The 21,554-nt window shown below is 42.6% G+C and overlaps 3 protein-coding genes across 13 annotated transcripts in view; 2 read left to right on the top strand and 1 right to left on the bottom strand.

Moving 5' to 3' along the window:
- szt2 (SZT2 subunit of KICSTOR complex) overlaps positions 1-5,819 on the bottom strand; it is a 117,416-nt gene extending 111,597 nt beyond the window's left edge. For all 11 annotated transcript variants that reach the window (XM_051377722.1, XM_051377725.1, XM_051377721.1 and 8 more), the window contains exons 1-6: positions 5,631-5,819; positions 4,648-4,773; positions 3,596-3,769; positions 2,142-2,312; positions 1,472-1,594; positions 899-1,061 (exon numbers count right to left, since the gene is read on the bottom strand). In XM_051377722.1, the coding sequence (XP_051233682.1) occupies positions 899-1,061; positions 1,472-1,594; positions 2,142-2,312; positions 3,596-3,769; positions 4,648-4,773; positions 5,631-5,654 (781 nt within the window). In that variant the 5' untranslated portion in view covers positions 5,655-5,819. The remainder of the gene's footprint in view (positions 1-898; positions 1,062-1,471; positions 1,595-2,141; positions 2,313-3,595; positions 3,770-4,647; positions 4,774-5,630) is intronic.
- A 2,077-nt stretch (positions 5,820-7,896) lies between these two features.
- Positions 7,897-13,302, top strand: ddx10 (DEAD (Asp-Glu-Ala-Asp) box polypeptide 10). The gene is made up of 3 exons (XM_051377797.1): positions 7,897-8,198; positions 9,203-10,352; positions 11,124-13,302. Exons 1-3 carry the CDS (start codon positions 7,999-8,001, stop codon positions 12,315-12,317), a joined length of 2,544 nt encoding a protein of 847 aa, XP_051233757.1. The 5' UTR covers positions 7,897-7,998; the 3' UTR covers positions 12,318-13,302.
- A 2,032-nt stretch (positions 13,303-15,334) lies between these two features.
- The window catches only part of taf4b (TAF4B RNA polymerase II, TATA box binding protein (TBP)-associated factor), a 28,460-nt gene continuing 22,240 nt past the window's right edge, over positions 15,335-21,554 (top strand). The window contains exons 1-4 of the mRNA XM_051377807.1: positions 15,335-15,387; positions 16,361-16,840; positions 17,933-18,054; positions 18,192-18,299. Coding sequence (XP_051233767.1) covers positions 16,363-16,840; positions 17,933-18,054; positions 18,192-18,299 — 708 coding nt within the window. The 5' untranslated portion in view covers positions 15,335-15,387; positions 16,361-16,362. The remainder of the gene's footprint in view (positions 15,388-16,360; positions 16,841-17,932; positions 18,055-18,191; positions 18,300-21,554) is intronic.

The following is a 21,554-nucleotide window of genomic DNA, read 5'->3' as shown; positions in this document are numbered from 1 at the left end:
GAGAGGTTACACTGTATTAGTTTTTAGCTTCCTACCTCCAGTGCCCAAGCTCTTGTTTATTTTGGATTCCAGTGTATCTGAGTCTATGTAGGGAAAAGGTTATTTATTTGTATAGCATCATCATATGAAACTGTATTTAGTCCAAGTACTGGTAAATAGCAGAAGGAACTGTATGCATGTATATACTTAATAAATGGCATTTTCTATTAAGGGAAAATTAGCTATTTAAGAAAGTGTGGGGTCCTTTTATTACTTATCTTGAACACACAGACCCAGACAGTGTACTGGCTCAACAGACTGAATTGAGTGATTGGTATGCTCCTCTGCTAGGAGCAGGATAAAAGCCTGGCAAGCCTTGCTTCATGGTGATTCATTTGGATATTGGTGATTACTTACAGAAGGAGAAGCCTTAGGTTTTTATTTTCTATACATTTTCTGTATTTATGTATATTTTATTTATTTAGTTACCTTAATATCCTGGATTAAAACTGGATTTTTGTGTGGTATCTTAATAGGCTGAAACATTAGCATGAATATCCAACATGACCATAATTAACTGGTATAATTGAGATTAGTCAACTTTTTCCTGAAAATCTGTGTGTGCTACCTTTTATGACTTTGGTTGTTCATCCTGGGTTCAAAACTGGAACTTAAGACTTTGGTTTAGCACCACAAACCAAATACTGGGAAGGCGCATCCTCTCTAAGATTTACAAATACATTTTGTGATTTATATATAAATGACTGCACAAAAACATTTATTGTTGTAATAGGGATTTGGAGAGAGTATTTGGACTTCTTTAAAGAGGTTCTAGGAAACAATTCAGCAACTGAGCAAGGGAGGCACCCCTTAGACAAACCCTTGATAGGGAAACTAAATGACAACTTGGGTACTTTACCTGCACTGGAGTTTGGGGGCAGCAGCTGAAGGGCCAGGATGCCCTGGCGTACCATGCTGACGAGACCCATATCAGCTGACACCATGGAAATGCCCTGCTTCCTGTGGGGCTGCTCATCCAAAGTGCTGCTATGGAGACTTGAGCTTTGGACTGGCTCCACAGACTAAAGGTACAAGAAAGAAAGTAATTGCATTGGTCTATATCTTCATCAACACTGAAGACTAACAAATACACAAGATTTGATGTCACACTTTACTACTACTACTCCTACTCCTCCTCCTCCTCCTCCTCCTCCTCCTCCTCCTCCTCCCCTAGTCGAGCGGGGCTTCAGGCACAACTTCACATACTTAAGGAGAACTGAGGCAGTGTTTAAAGAGTAACTGCACCCAGTCTAATCCTGGAGATCCACGCAATGTGGTGACTGAGCTTCAACAGACTTTTCAGCACACACAGGCCAGTGCAGCTATGTTGGACCTCCTTCCAAAATATAGTGTGGACAAGAGTGGGTCTGTTGTTTCATTAGCAACATTGTTAATGTTCAAATAATGTAAAATACCATTCAGGAGCACTTGCCTGTTCATGCTGCTGGTGCAGGACTTGTGCAATGTTGCTCTCCACCGCTCGGAGCTGCTGATAAATGTGATGCAGGAACTCATCGAGGTCTGTTCTATCAAGCTGACAGCCCTGTACCAAAACCTGCAGGGGGAATCAACACTGTCAGAGGACTATAACAATGTGGAAACACTCAGGACAAGATGCAGAGAAAAGCTGTTTAAACTAATTAATGTCTAAATATAGGATGTCCTTGAACCATAACAAAGGACAGGGACACACTGAGCCTCTTTACAAATAATCAGAGTCTATGTCTACTGTAACGTAAAGCTAAATAAGGCCTGGAGAGTTCAATTCAGGTCAAAGTAGACTCAAGTAAGTGACTCTTTAAAGAGCAACTTAACAGCCCTTGAAAATGGCCATTTGCTGACCTCCAGTGGTTTAACTTCTCACCTTGCTGCAGTGATGTACAGGTGGACTCCAGCAGCCTGTGACATCACTATTGGCTGTGGTTACAGGTTCAATAGGGCACACTTCTGACCACAGCCCACAGTGATGCTTGCTGTGGTCAGACATGAGACACAGAGAAACTGCTTTTCATGTTGCTGTTTAGTAAGGCTCCTGAGCTTTTATAGGACATTTGGATACTCTGTAAAAGACACCATTAAACAGAAACAGCTACTGTAATGACCTGATGGGAGGTGAGGCCAATAATTGATGAGTACGCCAAGATGGTGATGAAGATCTTAGGCTTGAAAAGTTGATCGGTTCCAGGGACTTGAAATGGCTGAGCCAGACCTGCCAGACATCTGCTTAAGGCATGAAACACCTCATCGAAGATCATCTCTCCTGTGCTGTCATCCTGCAGAACAGACAGCGAAACACACCTCAGACACAAACCGAGGACTCCTTTCAGTGCTCAGTGTCAGAGCTACAGCTGTCCAACTGTAACAGAGAATGCTGCAATGCTTTAATGTTGACACTCATGATTGCAGGATGCACATGGTAAGACAGAGTCAATGATAGATCAACAATCCCAAAAAAAGCCAGCAAGTTCTGCAGGGACTGATTAGAAAAGTAAGTCTTCATTATAATGGTTTTTACATAAACACAACATAGACCTTTTTGAAAATTCTCCCTTCACTTTGGTTATTACCGGTGCATTCCTCATTTTGACACTTGGGGGAAGAACTTCATTGTATGAATATACTTTATAAATAGCGATATATTGGTTTATTTTAATTGACTTATTATATGTTGCTCTATGTGTGTAGCATGAAGGGAATACAACCTTGGGAACCAAAGTGACTGTGTCATATTCTACATGTCACAGCGCCCTCTGTTGATGATACATCTGATTTCTATGGTTCCACTCAAACGCGGAGGCAAGAACCACAATAGTTATGATAGTCTATCTCTCTGAAAAGAGCTTAATATGGATGGAAAAATGTAGAGAGAAGTGAAACTCAAACTTCTCTTTTATAGAACTCGTGTTTTGTGATTCTTTCTACTTCTGTGGTTTAACAGAGCTTAAGCATGTGGAACTACTGCTGACAACCAGATATTGATCTGTGTCAATAGTCTCATAATAACGGGTCAAACGTGGGTTCACAAAAATTGCACTTAAATAAATATGAAACATTTGGCACTGGGGTAGGATATAGAGTCATTCATTCCTCAACAGTATAGCAATGATAGGAAACCCCTGCTGTTTATTCTGGCATCATGTTGGTGAAAATGGTGGTGACATACTTAAACAATAAGTCGGTATCACCACAGGCAATAATTATACTGTACATTATAGTATAGTATATATAAGGGCTGCAGAATTAATCAAAATATTATCAAAGCGCAACATCCAAATCACAAGAATCTGCAATGTTTTGATAAAGGTAAATGTGTGACCCAAGAGCAAAATAATGAAGCACTGTAGTTCTAAGAGATAGCTCATCGAATTTCACATCATCATGACTTTAATAGGTTTATTTCTGTGAAAATGGAGATTGTGATACAAATTGTAGTGCAATACCTGTCAAACCCTTTTTTTACCATGCCAATATTGAGAGAGCAGGGCTGCCGAAGGCTGATATAGAACGCAGATATCAAAACAAAGAAAAGTCATGTATAATTCCATTTCAGTCTTACCACGATCCCTGTGGAGGGACTGAGGTCCAGCTCGATGATGAAGCGGTACCTCCGGGCCAGGAAGGTGGCCCGAGTGGACGGCACCAACATGTAGGGGTACATGGTGGGGGAGAAATCCGGCTGCCATCCTTTAGGTAAGATGCTCAGCAAGTCCAGTTCATTCTCTGAGTTCAGCTATAAATGAAGTCAATAATAGGTCAAGTATAAAGTATATTGATTGTTTTGTTTTTCAGTTGTTAAAGTGAATGCAGAGGACAGGACCAATGTCGCTAATGTTCCCCTGGCAGGCTCTTCACTTGCACCCAGCCAACATCTGTCTGTGGCGCTCGTGTAGGTAAATGGACCCCATTTGTGTTGCCCACTCTAAGCGCACACTCTGATTTACCATTAGTGACTCAACTAGGACCCACATAGAGAGCTCACATGGGTTTGCCCATTTTGGACTCATACCCACTTGGTGCGCATGTAGCCCAGCATAACCAATGAGAAGCCCACACATACATGTTGGGTGGGTATATACAGATATCTGCCACCTTTGTTTTAGCATTATATGCCAGTTGTTAGCGGTATGCCACTTCATATGTTATTGGTATGGCACTAATGTTTAATCGGCATAGTGCACATGAAAATTGCATGTCGTACCTCAGGTTCAGGAATATGTGCCAGTGGCATATGTCATCATGCTCCACTGACAGATACCATGTAAAACGGGTACTTTATGCAGTAACATTATACGGGAAGATAACTGCTCCTTGTAGACAGCTGCCTCTCTGATGAATGCTATACTTTTCTGCCATCTTGAGAGTTGTACACGTAGCAGCAATATACCATATTCAGCAAGGGGATATGCCAGTATAATCTTTATATGACAGTGGGGAGAGGTTCTTGCCCGTTAAAAATCTGCAGCATCCTATACATAAAATAGTCAAACCAATGCAAACTATATCTGCATACACAACTTCAGTCCAGAGTGTCACTCTTACTGTTAGCCACTGTTTGATATTGGTGCTGCTGGGCCACCATGAGGACAGAAAAAGGCAGAGTTAACTCACCAGTTCAGGCTTTGAGGCCGGCCAGATGACTTGGTTAAGTTTACCAAGGAACCACGCCAGACGCACATTCCTGGAGATCCGATACTCCTCCTTCATCAGCAGGTAGATCTGGTCAGCCTCCTCCACCTCATCAGAACAAACGTACAGCACATGAAAGGGAAATGTTGACAGTTTTGAGTTGCACAGGACTTTTTGTTCACTGATCTGAATTGGTAAGTTTGACACACCAGAAACCATTAAAAGATCTAGCAGTTCAAAATCTATCACGTTTTCTTTCTTGCAGTTAAACGGCTGCAAAAATCGTATTTAAAAGCTTGAATAAACATTGGAAAAGACTGATAAACTCTGTATAGCAACCTGAGTATCATCAAATTCCGCCTTTTGTAGATAGTCTTCCTATTAGCTACATTCTATGTGGAAGCTGGCAGTGCAACTTACTAAATTAAGGTTAGATTTTATTTACATTTAATGCGTTTTCACGGGTAACTTGTAGGCCGAATTCACCATATGAACTAACATTTACAAAACGTGAAATAGAATTTAATAACTAATATACAGGGTTAGCGTTGAGCAAAGCAACCCTAAATTCCGTTGTTAATTTAGCTAATTTGGTGCTGCATGGAAACTGTATGTACTAAGGCGTTGCTTGGTCTGCATGGACCGTTTCCTGTCAGCATTCATCTGAACACTACACCGAAATATCTACACTTCAATGCAGCTAACGACGGTGATCTAACGGGGCTCCTGTTAACTTGCAGCTTTGGCTGTTATTGCTAGCCGCTGAGCTAACGCGAGCTAACACAAGCTCCTATGTGAGCACAGCTCTGCTCTGTGGCGGCTGCCGTTAATAACGGAACATACTTCACTTTCAACGGGACTTTAACGAGTTGTGACTGTTAGGACGAACAGCCTGCAGTAACCTGTGCCACTGTTATCATTACTAGCTGTGCCTGTGTGTGTGTGCGTGCTGAAGCTAATGTTACCTCATTGTCCTGTCTCTCTGCCATGCCTGGTATAGCATAGGGACTGCGGGGAGGTTGGCGAGCCTCAGGGGACGAATATTCTCTCCGGGTTGAGCAAAACAATCTGTCCTAATACTTGTTTATCATCTGTCCTAACACTTGTTTATCATCTGTCCTGTCTGGTGTTCGCAGGGTAGTGTCAACAGCGCATACCTGTTCCGGTCAGAGCTTTCAAAATAAAACGACTCACCACTTCGATCCACCTCGATCGACTTCGTTCTTGTTCTTGTTCTTGTTCTTCTTGTTGTTGTTGTTGTTGTTGTTGTTCTTCTTCTTCTTCTTCTTCTTTTTCTTCTTCTTCTTCTTCTTCTTCTTCTTCTTCTTCTTCTTCTTCTTCTCTGAATATATTTACAACACCTCATTATGACATGCTCAGCATCTTCAGGAACATCACAATCATCACATTTATCTTAAATATACTTTGATATTAAGTAAAGAGTTGATTTTTATAAAGTATGTCCGAGTCTTAATGTTGACCAAACCACTTCCTCTCTTCTACACTTCCCTTTGTAAACCTTCACTGGAACTGATTTCTGAATGCTGTACATAGATAGATAGATAGATAGATAGATAGATAGATAGATAGATAGATAAGGTGCAAAGAAGTTGTAGTTGCAAGATAGTGGTAATAGTATTGATGATATGATGGTAGTGTTATTGTTATAACAGTATATAATAATAATAATAATAATAATAATAATAATAATAATATATAACAATAATATATGAATGAATAGATATATATGTATACACATAGATATAATATCATTAAGATTGAACACCTCCTATAAAAAACTGCCAAAACTATTCCGCCTGTGCAAAATTCATACTAAAAATCCCTATGTAGAGCTTCACACTGAACAAATCCCCTCAACAAGTATCTAAAACGATTATCAACAACCCCAACGTCCCCTTATGGTGACTTGACAGTGGCAAATCCTCATCAAGTATTTGGGTTGCTTGCATGTAAAACAAATCAGATGAAGTTTGGTTTTATTCCAGAAGCCAACAGACTTGTGAACAGTCACATTTTACCTTGAAGACTGATAGATGCAAAAGCTTTTATTTTGAAATCAGATTCTTTAAATTTCTGCAAACCTTGTTTTTTAAGCGGCACGTGACCCGGAAGTGTCACCGCTTCTCTTCTTCTTCCCTCCTGCGGGGCCGCTGAGTAGACGAACGAGAGCAACAGCACAGCGAACAGTACTTCTCACTAACATTAGACTGGCTGTGTGGAGCTGTTCTATATGAGCTCTTATATATATATTATATATGTTATATATATTGTTAGAATACAGCCATGAGTTCTACCACCGAGAGCTACTCCTCCTCCGTGTTACTGCTGCCCTGGGTTCAGTCTCCCAGGTAGCTCTTGCTCCTCAGCATCAGATCTTCTCCAAACATTTTTCTTGTAGGTCATCAACAGATATTTGGTCAGTTTAGCTCCCTGTTCATTTCTGCTGTGAATGCATTTTTTAAATATATATTATGCTGGAATATATTTTTGTTGTCTTGGTTAGCCTACTTTGGTTTGTCTGGCACTAGCTGACACCCCGAAGGGAAGCACTGCTGTGGAACTTTTTGCTAAAAATGTTTATATTAATAGGTTGATATCAAACATATATTCATTTTTTGTATTCCATCCTCTATTCCCCCTTTCCTGTCCATCTTCAGCTGTACTATCAAATAAAGACATATAAATATATATTTTTCACATTTGTCTTAAAAATACTCAAAAACCATTAATCAATTAATAGTTGCAAATGCGTTATTATTAATCAATCCAGATAGATAGATAGATAGATAGATAGATAGATAGATAGAATACTTTATTTATCCCCGAAGGGAAATAGAGTAGGGTCACAAATGAAAAGAAATAAGATAACAGACAATAAAATATTGAGGAAGAAAGAGTAAATATAAATCTTTTTTTGGATTTAACAGAACACTGTCAGTATGTACCCACAATGCTGTTCATTCCACATATATAAAATAAAGTTAAAGCCCAGCAAAAACAAACAATCAGTAGTTTAGAACTCTATGTTGTCCCTACCGTTACCGGGCTGTGACACCTCTTCTGCTGAATGTGGAGTTTCTGACTGATAACAACATTTACGTGTACAGAAAGTAAAATCTTTCATTTTGCTAACCCTCAAACATCAGTCTGTGCCTGGCAGATCAACTTCAGGGCGAAGAACAACCGCTGATTGCTGTCGCGCGATGATCACGTCATGCTCCACGCGACGCAGCGCCGTCTCCCCCACGCTGTGTACCAGAGGGTGCTGTCTGTGTGTGCCACTCTGTGCTCTCTCTCAGTTGATCCTACATCATGGAGAAAAAAGGCTCAAACTCCTTCGGGAAGAAACCTAAACCCGCCAAGATGGGCGACGGAGCCGACCCCGTCAAACACTTCGAGAGATGGAAGAGAAAGTACAACAGGACGAAAGCGCGAGTGAAGCGAGAGAGGGAGCAGAGCAGGAGGCCGGAGTGGCAGCTCGAACGGGAGTACATCGAACGGCTCGTTATCCGGTAACGACACACTTCCACCACCGGGAATAGAGTTCTCTCATTTCTGGTTGCAAACACATAACGTTACCCTGACGTTGTTTCCTTACGTAAAAAAACACACTCAGCGTACCATTGGATAGTACGGAAGCCGGGAACGGCCATGGATTATTCTTTTTTTTCTTTTTATGCACCGTTATCTCGTGATAACGACTTATTATCTCGTTATAACAAAGATTGTTTTCTCGTGATAACGAATGAATGATTTCGTTATCTCGATATAACAAAGACTTCTGGATAGATAGTCAGCCTCTTATCTGCTAACCGTTCGCCCCCAGCCCGACCCATACAGTAACGTTACTCAAAGTAACGCACAGTGTAACCAACAGTCAGGACGAACACATTAATATAATGTATAACAAAGACATAACAAAGATTGTCCATGGCCGTTCTCGGCTTCCGTAGTATACAGCTCACCACACTGTTGTCTCACGATATTCTTAACAAAATGAGACTGAAAACAAATTATCACTGAAAAAAGACTCTACGCACTGACATCGCAAAAAATAACATGGGTACAATACAGAACTATCTTGTAACTGAAAACCACGTAAATGCTTCATTTCAGTGGTTTTGACGTCGTTGATGATGGGAGCATTGAATAGAACATGTGGTTTATCAAACGTACATTTACATGTTTGTTATTGAACTTACTATAGTATAATTATTTTAGAAATGATGAATAGCTGATATCTTTCAAATTAACCTTTAACTCTAACATCTAAACTGTGCTAAACAATACAAATGTCCCTTCCTTTGTAAAAGTGAAACTGAAAATAGAACCCTGTCAACTTTTAAAAAACGCTCTTATATCTCTCACCATGTCTTGTCTGTTATCTTCTTCATGTTTTTGACTTTCTGAGCCAAGAACAAATAGTATCACGATACATTTTTCATCTCACCAATTTGAATCTTCACATATTTCTATTGGAGCTAACTGTCTTGTGATTATGGTTACTTCCCTACAGGTACAGCAACATAAACAGCAAGGAGGCTGTCAAGTTTTCAGACTTTCCTATTTCAAAGAAAACCTTGTTAGGTCTGCAGGGGGCTCAGTACAGACAACCCACAGAGATCCAGAGACAGACCATCAGCTTCGCTTTGCAAGGCAAAGATGTCCTCGGCGCAGCAAAGACCGGCTCTGGGAAGACTTTAGCCTTCCTCATACCGGTGCTGGAGTGTCTGTACCGCCAGCAGTGGACCTCCATGGATGGCCTCGGCGCACTCATCATATCCCCCACCAGAGAGCTCGCCTACCAGACCTTCGAAGTCCTCCGCAAGGTGGGCAAGAACCACGAGTTCTCCGCAGGGCTCATCATCGGCGGGAAAGACCTGAAGAGCGAGTCAGAGCGGATCCAGCACACCAACATTGTTATTTGCACCCCAGGTCGGCTGCTCCAGCACATGGACGAGACAGCCGCCTTCCACGCCTCTAACCTCCACATGCTGGTCCTGGATGAGGCTGACCGCATCCTGGACATGGGCTTCGCGGATACGCTCAACGCCATCGTGGAGAACCTCCCCAAGACCCGGCAGACGCTGCTGTTCTCTGCCACGCAGACCAAGTCGGTCAAAGACCTGGCCCGGCTCAGCCTCAAAGACCCAGAGTACGTGTGGGTTCACGAGAAGGCCAAGTTCAGCACGCCGGCCACGCTGGAGCAGAGCTACGTGGTGTGCGAGCTCCACCAGAAAGTCAACATGCTCTACTCGTTCATCAGGAGCCACCTCAAAAAGAAGATCATCGTCTTCTTTGCCTGCTGCAAGGAGGTGCAGTACCTGTTCCGGATCCTGTGCCGCCTCAGACCCGGCATCCCTGTCCTGGCTCTACATGGCAAGCAGCAGCAGATGAAGAGAGTGGAGGTCTACAACGACTTCCTCAGGAAGCAGAACGCTGTGCTCCTGGCCACCGACATAGCCGCCAGAGGCCTGGACTTCCCCGCCGTCAACTGGGTGCTGCAGTTCGACTGCCCAGAGGACGCAGACACCTACATCCACAGGGTGGGCCGCACAGCCAGGTACAAGGAGGGGGGAGAGGCCTTGCTGCTGCTGCTACCCTCAGAGGAGAAGGGCATGGTCAGCCAGCTGCAGGATAAGAAGGTCCCCATCAACAAGATCCAGGTTAGAGCTCATACACACACAGCACTGCAGTATACCCACGTAGGCCCCTTTCCACCAACAGGAAACCGGCTCCGTTCTGGTTCAAGCCCTTGGTTTTGGACCAATTACACCATTTTGTCAAAAAAATAAATTTGTTCAAATGATTCCTGTACATACAATATGCAGTACACTGTAATACAACAACGCTAAAACCACATGTGCATATAAGACGCTAGGAATTGGCAGTGCAAATGAAGCAGGGATATTGCACAGGGAACAAAGGCGGTTTTACTTGTATTGCACTCTAAATGTACAGACTGTCTGAGGGAAGAGTTTCCAGCTCAAGGTGAAGGGGCAGGTTTGTACAGTCCAGTATGGATCTGGCCGCACAGAGAACCTGCTGATCAAAGATCGGTGTTCTTCCTAGCCACCTTTAACAATGTGGTTTAGTTGGGTTTAATCCTTTATGTTCAGGTTACCGTACCAAGTAATCACAGGAAAAGTGAGAACTGATTCAATAAGTAACTATTGAATCGGTAAATAACTTAGTAAGTAAATAACTTAGTACAACATTTTCCCGTCCACATTAAAAGCATTTAACTTCTTAAGGAAGCACAAACGTTGCTGTCCCTTCCAACAGACTGCATCAGAATTTACATCACATTTCAACTAACTTCAGTTACTATAATATTATATAAGATATTATACTTTGATCGCCAGAACAAACTGGTTATACATGGGTAAAGAGCAGTAGACAACATCTGTATTCATTCATTTATTGTCTGATTCCAGGTGAACGCAGACAAACTGCAGAATATCCAGCAGAAGCTGGAGGCCTTCTTGGCCCAGGAGAAGGAGCAGAAGGAGAGAGCCCAGAGGTGTTTTGTTTCCTACCTGCGCTCCATTTACCTGATGAAGAACAAAGAGGTGTTTGATGTCTTTAAACTCCAGATTCACGAGTACGCAATTTCTCTGGGCCTCGCCGTAGCTCCGAGGGTGCGTTTCTTAAATAAAGCTCACGCACAGAGAGCTGAAAAAGGAGGGCAGAGAGAGGAGGAGCAGTCTGAGGAAGAGGAGGAGCTGAAGAGCTTCAAGACCCAGCTGAGAGGAAGCGTTCCTTGTGAGGAAGGTCAGAGCTCTGATTCCGAAGACTCAGGTGATGATGAGGACAGTGGTAATGAACCAGAGCTTGATCGTTCCAAGGCGCTACTTCTGGGTGCAGAGGACGAGGACGAGGATGAGGATGATATGAGGGACTTGGACCTGCTGACAGTCAAAAGAAAGGATGTCTTCAATCTGACAGGGGACCAGGAGAGTGAAGAGGAACTGGCCACAGACTCCAAAAAGAACAAGGAAAAAGAGACAAAGTTCAAAGAAGCCAAAAAGGCCCTCAAGAGAAACTTCCAAGTCAACACCAAAGTGACTTTCAATGAAGAAGGAGAGGCTGTGCAGCTGTGGCCGCCAGTCCAGCGAGCTGTGACTGGTGATGGGGAAGAAGAAGAGGAGGAGGAGGAGGTTTCAGGTATCAACGTGGAGAAGGCTAGGGAGAGGCTGAAACGTGAGGACCAGGAGTTTGACAAGCAGGAGTACAGCCGCAAAGTTAAAGCCAAACACAGAGAGAAGAGGCTGAAGGCGAAGGCAGCCAGGAGGGAGGCCAACAAGAAGAACGGGCAGAAATCTGACGACGATGAGGAGGACGAGGTGATGGCGTACCTGGCCAATCACAGCGAAGACGAGTTTGACCCCAGCACCTTGCCAGACCCTGACAAACTGCGTGAGGAGGAGGAGGAGGAGGAGGAGGATCAAATAAGGTTAGCCAAACGGCAGCACAGCAGTGAGAGTAGTGATGACGAAGAGGAGGAGCTCACTGTGGGGAGGAGGAAGAAAGTGAGGCAACAGGATGAAGAGCACACAGCCTTGGACACTGGTCTATCTCTGGCTGAAGATGAGGAGTTAGTCTTACAGCTGCTCGGAGGACGAAGGTAGAGCGAACAGAGAGTAGTGGGAGGATTGACACACATCATGAACTCATTCACACAGAGTTCTAACAGTCAGTAGTTCTAACAGTCGGTAGTTCTAACAGTCGGTAGTTCTAACAGTCAGTAGTTCTAACAGTCAGTAGTTCAGGAGCTCTGTTTCTCCTCGTCTCGTTTCTCCTCCTCTCGTCCCCTTAAAGTCCTTGTTTATCAACTCATAATCTTCATCTGCAGAGGGACTGGAGATCTTGTAATTAACAACAGTTTTTGGATCAGCCTAGATATAATGTGGTTCTATTAAAGAATTTATATTGTGCATTTCATTGATCTGTGTAATGGTTTTAAATCTTGACTCAGGTTCTTGTAGGCAGTGTGTACAATGGGCAGTATAATACATCACGACTCAAGGGTGTCCTATTTCTTTGCCTTCATCATAAGCCATTCTGTTCTTTGTGATTCTGTCCAAGCACATTTTTAATAAAGAATTAGGAAAGAAATGGAACACGAGAAGGGCCTCACAAAGACAAATCCCACCTTCAACACAGTCTGCTCCTCGTAGAGATTCTTTGTTGACAATATTGCCCCCCTCAAGGAGACAAAAGAAACCATGTGATCTGATAATGCCCGGCTTCCAGTAGGTTCATCCAACAGCTCTGGTTCACTACATGCACCACCCCTGACTGGATGGATGGATGGATGGATGGATGGATGTTCACCCCCGTTTGATGTCAGCTTTTACAGATGAATCAGCTTTTTGTACATGGGGGGCCAGCTCTACTTTGGATTCATTTTAACAAAATAACATGAAACGTAATAGTATTTTATTTTAAGTTCTGGCCACATTTTAGACTCAGTGATAGGCTCATGTTTAATGTTTTTGAGTTCAAATTCCCTTATTTGGAGGTTTTTCCAAGCAAATATTTATATATAGGATTGTGATTAAATCAGCATATATTTCTGCCATCCATTAAAGTCTCCATGACATCCTCTGGTCACCCTGTGAATATTCCTCTGTATCAGCCCCTGATAGCACTAGAAGAGAGCAAATATATCAACAGAAAAATAAACACACCAAATAAATGACTTAAATTGGCTCAGTACAGTGTATAAGAAAACACAAGATATCTATAATATATTGATATATTAATATATATTTTGAAATTAAAGATATACAGTAGCCTATATCTAGAAGAAGAACTTTAACAGCAGAGAAGTGATGACTGTTAAAGTGTCCTAGTACTGATGTTACAGGAAAATAAAATAAAACAGCACAAGCTACATGCGTTCTATGCTGTGTGCAGACTGACGAGCAGTAACTGTGGTACTTGCAGGTGTGGAAGCACAGGATTTGACCATTGTGTATTTTGCCTAACAAGAAGACTTCAGAGTATTGCCTTGACAATATGAAACAGCTCAGCAGCTATTCATCCGCCTCATCAAATAGATCCATGCAATCTCTAAAATAGCGCTCTCTGTGTAAGACCTGCATGGCATCTAAGGCTACATTGACACTGCAAGCCTCTATGCTGAATTCTGATGTATTTTATTTGTTTGGAATGATGTTGGTTGTGTTACAGTTGCTCAAGTTGCTAAACAACATTATAAGAAATAGAATAAGAATGTGTACATTATATTACAATATATAACAACAATATATGTAGAAGATAGAGAAAATGTCATTAAGAGTGTGACCTGTAAGTTAAAAGTCACATGAATTCTGATATGACTCTAGAATCAGACCTGTATCTGATTTAGGACCACATATGGACGTGGCCCAAGTAAGAATAAAAAAGATCAGAGTCCATGTGATTTATGCTGTTCACACGGTCATGAAAAAGACATATGTCACATAGTATGAGCAGAAGAAATCTGATTTGGGTCACTGCCTGCAGTGTGAACAGCATAAGAGCAGTATGTAAGCCATTCAGAAGCTCAAGCAACATCATCCAAGGGTTTTCAAGTATTCAGCCCACAAACTTCCAATCACTATAAATACTCTAATATTATTATATGATATTCACGCATTTTTTATGTTCCTCCAATGTAAAACCTGTTTCTTTGCATCGGAAACACTATCTGCGGGCTGTGAAATCCAGATGTGAGGCCTGATGTGTTCCATCAGGATCAGTGTTTTTCCTTGCAAGGTTGCATCAGTCACATGCAGACCTACGTCCTGTGTTACACATCTGTCTCCAGCAGGGGGCGGTAGAGCGTCTCTATTAAACAGGCTGTTCGCTCCTCCACCTCATCACTGAGATTTACTCCATCAGCAGCAGGAATTGGTTGTTTTTACTAAAGTCCTTCAACTGAATTCATTGGAGCAAAGCCTGTACAAGCCCGTCAAAAGTACAGTTTTCACGGGGCACCCGTTGGCTCACAGCGCGTCCCATGTGGGCTGGGTCCTTGCCCCAGCATCCAGGGTTAGATTCTGGGTCACAGGTTTTGTGCATGTCACCCTCCTCTTCTCATCCCCCCCCAATCACCTGTCTATCTTCACCTGTCCTAATAAAATAAAGTAATAAAAAGACCCAAAATATTTTAAAAGTACATTTTTCATGATATAATAATCTCTATATATATTAGTATATTTACTAATATAGAGTTTGATATATATCATTATGAATCTTCATTTGTTACAGTTAAATATCAAAGCACATTTCTAGAAACATGCTTTGTTGTATATCACATCAGTGCAGAAATGTAAATTTGTGAAAATGTTCAAGTTAATATAAACATCATATGCTTATATATATATGCTTAAATAACTAAATACATGCTCCTCATGGGGGTGACCTTATCACTGCTCGGAACCCCATGGTCTCCATGTCAGGGTAAAACTGCTGCCTTCAGGCTCTGGATTGTGTTTCTGTGGACTGTTTAATACGGGTTTGGTTGTATAAATACTAGTTTATGATTTATCTGATTGTACTATTATCATGCTCTCAGAGAGACACTTGTTTTTCTGACCGTCAGTCAGTCTATTAGGTTCGGTCAGCTGAACGCAGCACTACCGCAGGATGAGTTCAGGCAGCGCGCTGCTCTCGCGCTGCTCTCGCGCTGCTCAGAGACACATACAACAGGTGAGCAGGTGAGTTCGTGGCTTGGCTCTTCCAGTCCACTCGGTGGATATGAGTGAAGCAAGATAAAGGTGTAATGTCACAGCGAACGTTAACTGTAACGATAATTTAACTAGGAAAATGTGCTTCTTTTTTCACGCCAAACTTCATTCAAAATCTGGCAGCAAAAAGTCACCGAACGTTAGTTAGCTAACGTCAGTGTTAGTGTATTTAAATTATATTAAATATAAGCTATGTCAAACTTGTCAAAAGCAGAAACTCTTAGTTAAATCGGCGAATATAACTTGCACGCACAAACAAAACAAACAAAGTTTTACAAACAAATCTTTTAGAATTGTCACCCGGGTAGCTAACGTTAGTCTTTCCACCATAGACATATACCCGGTCCAATATGGCGGCGGATCCCAGCACTGCGGCATCTGTATATATATGTCTATGCATCGTACAGCGTTGAGGTGAAGTTGGGTGGTGAATTTGGGAGTTTAAAGTGATACGTTTTTAAATGAGAGATAACTTCTGTTATGATTTGGCGATACGCAGATAACACTGAATTGGAACAGTTAAAAGTGCTAAAATTATTTGCGGAGTCAGCCCTAATAAGGTCTGTGTTTTAAATGTTTTCAAGTTTTAAATGCAGTATTTTTTCAACGGGATTCAGTCACAGCTAGGCCTGCCACAGTACATTACATTATTACATTATCGACTTATGGTATTCAAATACATTAAACAGGAGCAGCAACAGCAGGAGAGGGGGAGTGCACTCTACCAGGTGAGCTCCCAGAGTGCCACCATAAAATGCTCTTAAAATGACGATAAGACAATGTATCGTCTAATAAAAGTGGTTATTGTGACAGGCCTAATACCAGCTTGGGTTAATGAAGTGTATTGTTACAGCAGTTGGGGAAACAATCAAGCTCTTGCTTTCACATTTGGTATTTTCAGATGATGTATAAGATCACATTGTTCTTCCATTCAGAAATGACTATGGCCACAGATAAAGTGGTTATTGAGACCCAAAAGCTGGAGTCCTGTGCGGGGGCAGCAGGGTATGGAGACGCCTCTATTCAGGTCAAGATATTACAGGTCCCAGCCAAGTGCGGACCCATCCCTGCTGCAGGCGTCTCAAAGGGCAACTCCGTCTCTGCCTCACCTAAAGTCACCCCCACCAGCCAGGCCCACCAGCCTACAGTTAAAGGCCCAGGCCTTCAGACTTCCTCCCCCTCTCTCATGGTGATAGCAAAGGTGGCCACCCCGGCAGGAGGGAGCGCCAACGGCCAACCACAGGTAACAAAACCAGCGTTGAGCCAGGTGGCCTCCATGAGCCAGACCAGCACCCCAGGAAGGAGGGTGGTGATAGCTGTACCAAGGGCAGCAACCCCACAGACGGTCGCTGTGGCCCCTCGGCTGCCGCTGAGCACCTCCCCACAGCTCCCAGCAAATATCCAGATACCACCAGGTGAGCTGCACCACACTCCCATGTTTTTATTGATGATTTTCACATTTCTAATCATAAACAGAATAATACAAAAATAACAACAAAAAGGCTTTTGTTTGGGAGCTACTTACTTTTTTTGTAAGTCCATGTATTTTCAGTTTCATCAGTGAAATCAGTTGTCAATTCTGTAGTCTGAGTAACTTTTTTGAGTGTTTTGAATAATATCCATTTCTCCCAACTCCATCTGTCAGTCTTTCCATTGTGTAGATTTCCTCTTCTATCTCTCTCCATTGTTCCTGAGTTGGGGGATCCTCTTTACTCCACTTCCTTGTGATCACTTTTTTACCCACAGTATTTTGACCAGATACCTATCCTTAACTCTCGTAGAAGTAGAATCAACATTACATAAATGGAGTAGTAGAAGATGTAGCTTATCATGATGTTAATATATTATACCTGAGTATCTTTAGCAACATTTCTCTTCAGCTTCAAGAGCAGTTTTTTTCCCCATCTGCAGCTGGCCAGTGACCCCACTGACTCTTACACCCACCAGCCACCATGAATCTATGTATTACATTAATGCACACCTCTTGGATTATATCGTGCACATTGCAAATAATAACCTTTATGCATCAAAATACAAACATATTGCACTTTCTTGCACAAACTATACAGCTCTTCATTCGTTCATATTGTACATGTTTATTGTTATAAATAACTTGAATTTGTTATTCCTTTTCCAAAACATGAATATTTTGTGGCAGAATGTTAGAATATTAACTCATATACCTTCGGTATGATAAAACATTGATCAAGTATTTCCACAAAAATTTGCTCTATATCTTTGAATTATAGATTTTATTATATTATGGTGATTTCTGATGGCTGATCCCCTTTATATTTATATGTTTACAGATTTGGCCACTGTTACATTTTGAATTCAAATGCTTCTATTCAGTAGACTGTATGTTTTGTCTGTGTTAATGTTTAAATGTCTGGCCTGAGCAGTGTCTGTACTATACTTGGTCAACACACTTCACCCAGCACTCTTTCTTTGCAGGACAAGTCTTGTATTATTCACATAAATGAGTGATTTTGGACTTTTTCTGGCAGGTATGATGTTGATCCGCAGTGACAGTGGTCAGCTGATGCTGGTATCCCAGCAGGCTTTGGCACAGGCTCAGCAGGGTCCAAGAGGTGTCAGTGGTCAAGTGCCCAGAATATTGTTCCCACAGGTGTGTGTGTGTGTGTGTGTGTGTGTGTGTGTGTGTGTGTGTGTGTGTGTGTGTGTGCGCTTCTTCCATTTTATTGTTGCGGAAGTTGACGGATACTCCTGTGGTCTTCACTAGCTGTGTTGTCTGGCATTCATCAGGTATCTGCAGCAGCTGTAAATAAAAGTCATGAGAAGGTTACAGTGATCAGGATGGCAGCCCCGCCCAATTTCCAACCAGCACCAGTCCAGAAGACAGCTGTGGTAAAGGTACAGGAGCTGCTTTATGTCTTTATTAGACAGCACTAGAGAGCCAACAGGAACACTGACTGCTAGGTGCTAATTAAACTTAGACAACATTGCCAAGAAGATGAATTCCTGCAGTTTGACCACTTCCTTTTGCAGGCGTAGCTATATCTTTACCTGCACACCCTGTCTTTCAAAACAGTTTAGACACAGAGGTGCGCACTGAAGCAAAACAGGCTTCCGTACAACAACAAAGCTAACGCAGTGTAAAGGCATGAAGCTCTAGAAAAAGCAACATGAAAAACCGGTATTCAACCTACTACTGTTGTTATTTAGTTGTTTTCAGATACGGCTTAACAGCCTGAGGCAGTAGCCACTTAGCAACATGCTAATGCAACGTTTAGCCGGCTAAACAACAAAATGAACACTAAAACAACATAAAACATGGCAAAACTTACAGCTTCCAAGTTTGAAGTCGGGTCACTAACAGCGGGTACCATTATGGGTCCATTATTGATTTTGAACAGTTAGACAGTTAGAAAAAGCGGTCTGTAGTCAAATGCACACACACACATCAAAAATAAACTTTATCCACTCAGCTCTTCTGTCCTCTGAGGCTGAGGACCGATGTTAAGATGTAGCCTGGAGCTGAGTACATGTTCATTTAAATGCTGCAGTCTTCAGGCTGCCAGTCGAGGGTGTGAAGGGGGCGTTTTGACTTCCTTACTCTAATGTTCTTATCTATTGAACCATACAGTTATTAAAATAGAACCACATTTGTTGAGTAAAATATATTTGAAGCATATTTTCATACATAATCTATGTTATTTCTGACAACATAGCCTACCACTCAAAAATAAAATACATCAGGTCTCTCTAGTCCCCAAAAATAATGCATTAATAAACGCTTTTCTCCTTATTATAGTAACGCCAGCAATGACCAATTAGAACTTGGTTGGATTCATTACCTGTCATAAATAAAGATGATAGTATAGACAAAGCCTGCTATAAAATGAAACATGTGGTAATTTATTGTTAATGAGGAACTGCCAAAATACATGGAGCAACACAGCAGAGTTTACTGATTATTGGCAGAATTCCCCACAGTACTGGATAGCTAGATAACTCGACAGATGGCAAGGTAGCTGATAGCTTGATTGACAATTGTTGTAAATTTAATCCAACTTTACAATACCTGGACTATCCCTTAAATTCACACAGGTGTATTCATTATCACACAGTCCTGTTGCTTGTCCACATTGCTAAATGATCAGCACCTGGTTCAACTTGGAACCAATCTTTTTGAAGGAGTCTCGGTTCAGTTGTTTGACCCGTAGCAGAACTGTAATGACTTGCTCTTGCCCAAAGGTGCAGATGGATCTATGGTCTATTAAAGGGCAAAAACCTATTTACACTTCAGAATCAGAATCAGAAATTCTTTAATAATCCCAGGGGGAAATTATTTTCGTTACAACACTCCAGATATACAAACAACATACTATAGAAACAACATTTATATATATATATATATATATATATATATATATATATATATATATATATATATACAACATTCAGCACAAAAAATATAAATATATTATATATATATATATATACAAGATCAAATGTACAGTATTAATGTGCAAAAGTGCAAAAGAATAATTGTCTACGTTTTGAGTCAGAATTACAGGGGGGGGTGTCTGACTCTCTGAGGGAGGCGTTGTAGAGATTGATGACCACAGGCAGGAATGATTTCCTGTGACGCTCTGTGGTGCATCTGGGTGAGAGGAGTCTTCTGCTGAAGGTGCTCCTCTGCTGGGCCAGTGTGTCGTAGAGAGGGTGAGAGACATTGTTCAAGATGGACTGAAGCCTGGACAGCATCCTCCTCTCTGCCACGGTCGTCAGGGTGTCCAGCTCCTCCCCCACGACATCACCGGCCCTCCTGATCAGTTTGCTTAGTCTGTTGTTGTCAGCGACCCTCAGCCCACTGCCCCAGCATGTGACAGCAAAGAAGATCGTACTGGCCACAACAGACTCATAGAACATCCTCAGCATCGTCCGGCAGATGTTAAAGGACCTCAGCCTCCTTAGGAAAAAGAGTCTGCTTTGGCCCTTTTTGTAGACAGCCTCAGTGTTTCTAGTTCAGTCCAGCTTATTATTAAAGTACACCCCCAGGTACGTATACTCCTCCACAGTGTCCACAGGGACCTCCTGGATGGAAACAGGGGTCACTGGTGTTTTTGCCCTCCTCAGATCCACTATGAGCTCCTTAGTCTTTGTCACATTGAGCTGCAGATGATTCAGCTCAGTCCAAGTGACAAAGTTGCCCACAACAGTCCTGTATTCACTGTCATCACCCTTATCTATGCAGCCAACTATTGCTGAGTCATCAGAAAACTTCTGAAGGTGGCAGGACTCGGTGCAATAGTTGAAGTCTGAGGTGAAGAGGGTGAAGAGGAAGGGAGAGAGGACAGTCCCCTGTGGGGCCCCAGTGTTGCTGACCACCCTGTCAGACACACAGTCCTGTAGGCATACGTACTGTGGTCTGCCCGTCAGGTAATCAACAATCCAGGACAACCTCCACCTTCTCACCCAGTAGAGCCGGACGCATGGTATTGAAAGCACTGGAGAAATCAAAGAACATGACTCTCACAGTGCTCGCCGGCTTATCCAGATGAGTGTAGACTCTGTTCAGCAGGTAGATGATGCTGTCCTCAACTCCCAGGCGGGGCTGGTAGGCGAACTGCAGTCGATCGGTGAAGGGCCTGACCATAGGCCTTAGCTGCTCCAGGGTCTTCATGATGTGGGACGTCAGAGCCACCGGTCTGTAGTCCTTAGGGCCGCTGGGATGCGGCATCTTTGGCACAGGAACGAGGCAGGACGTCTTCCACAGCACGGGGACCCTCTGGAGGTGCAGGCTCAGGCTGAAGACTTGACTAAATACTCCACACAGCTGGGGGGCACAGGCTTTAAGCACCCTGGGAAGTACACCATCGGGGCCTGCAGCTTTGCCGGAGTGGAGTCTTTTCAGCTGTCTTCTCACCAAGTCAGGCGTGAAGGGCACTGTAGAGGTGACATTGGGGGGAGGGGTGAGGTCCTCAGGTTGTGGAGGACATGATGTAGAGCAGGGGGGAGGGGTGGAGTAGGTGGGTGTGAATTGAGGTGGTGAGGAGCAGACAAGGGGTCTGTAAGGAGGAGGAGTAGGGGGAGGTAGAGTGGCAGTTGTTGGGTAGCCAGCAGCAGAGACTTGTGGGGGATGGGCCGCGGTATCAAACCTAT

The sequence above is a fragment of the Dicentrarchus labrax genome, unplaced genomic scaffold (genome assembly GCF_905237075.1).
Source record: "Dicentrarchus labrax unplaced genomic scaffold, dlabrax2021, whole genome shotgun sequence".
Lineage (NCBI taxonomy): Eukaryota > Metazoa > Chordata > Actinopteri > Moronidae > Dicentrarchus > Dicentrarchus labrax.
Note: the sequence above shows the minus strand (reverse complement) of the source record. Positions and strands in the feature narration are given on the sequence as shown.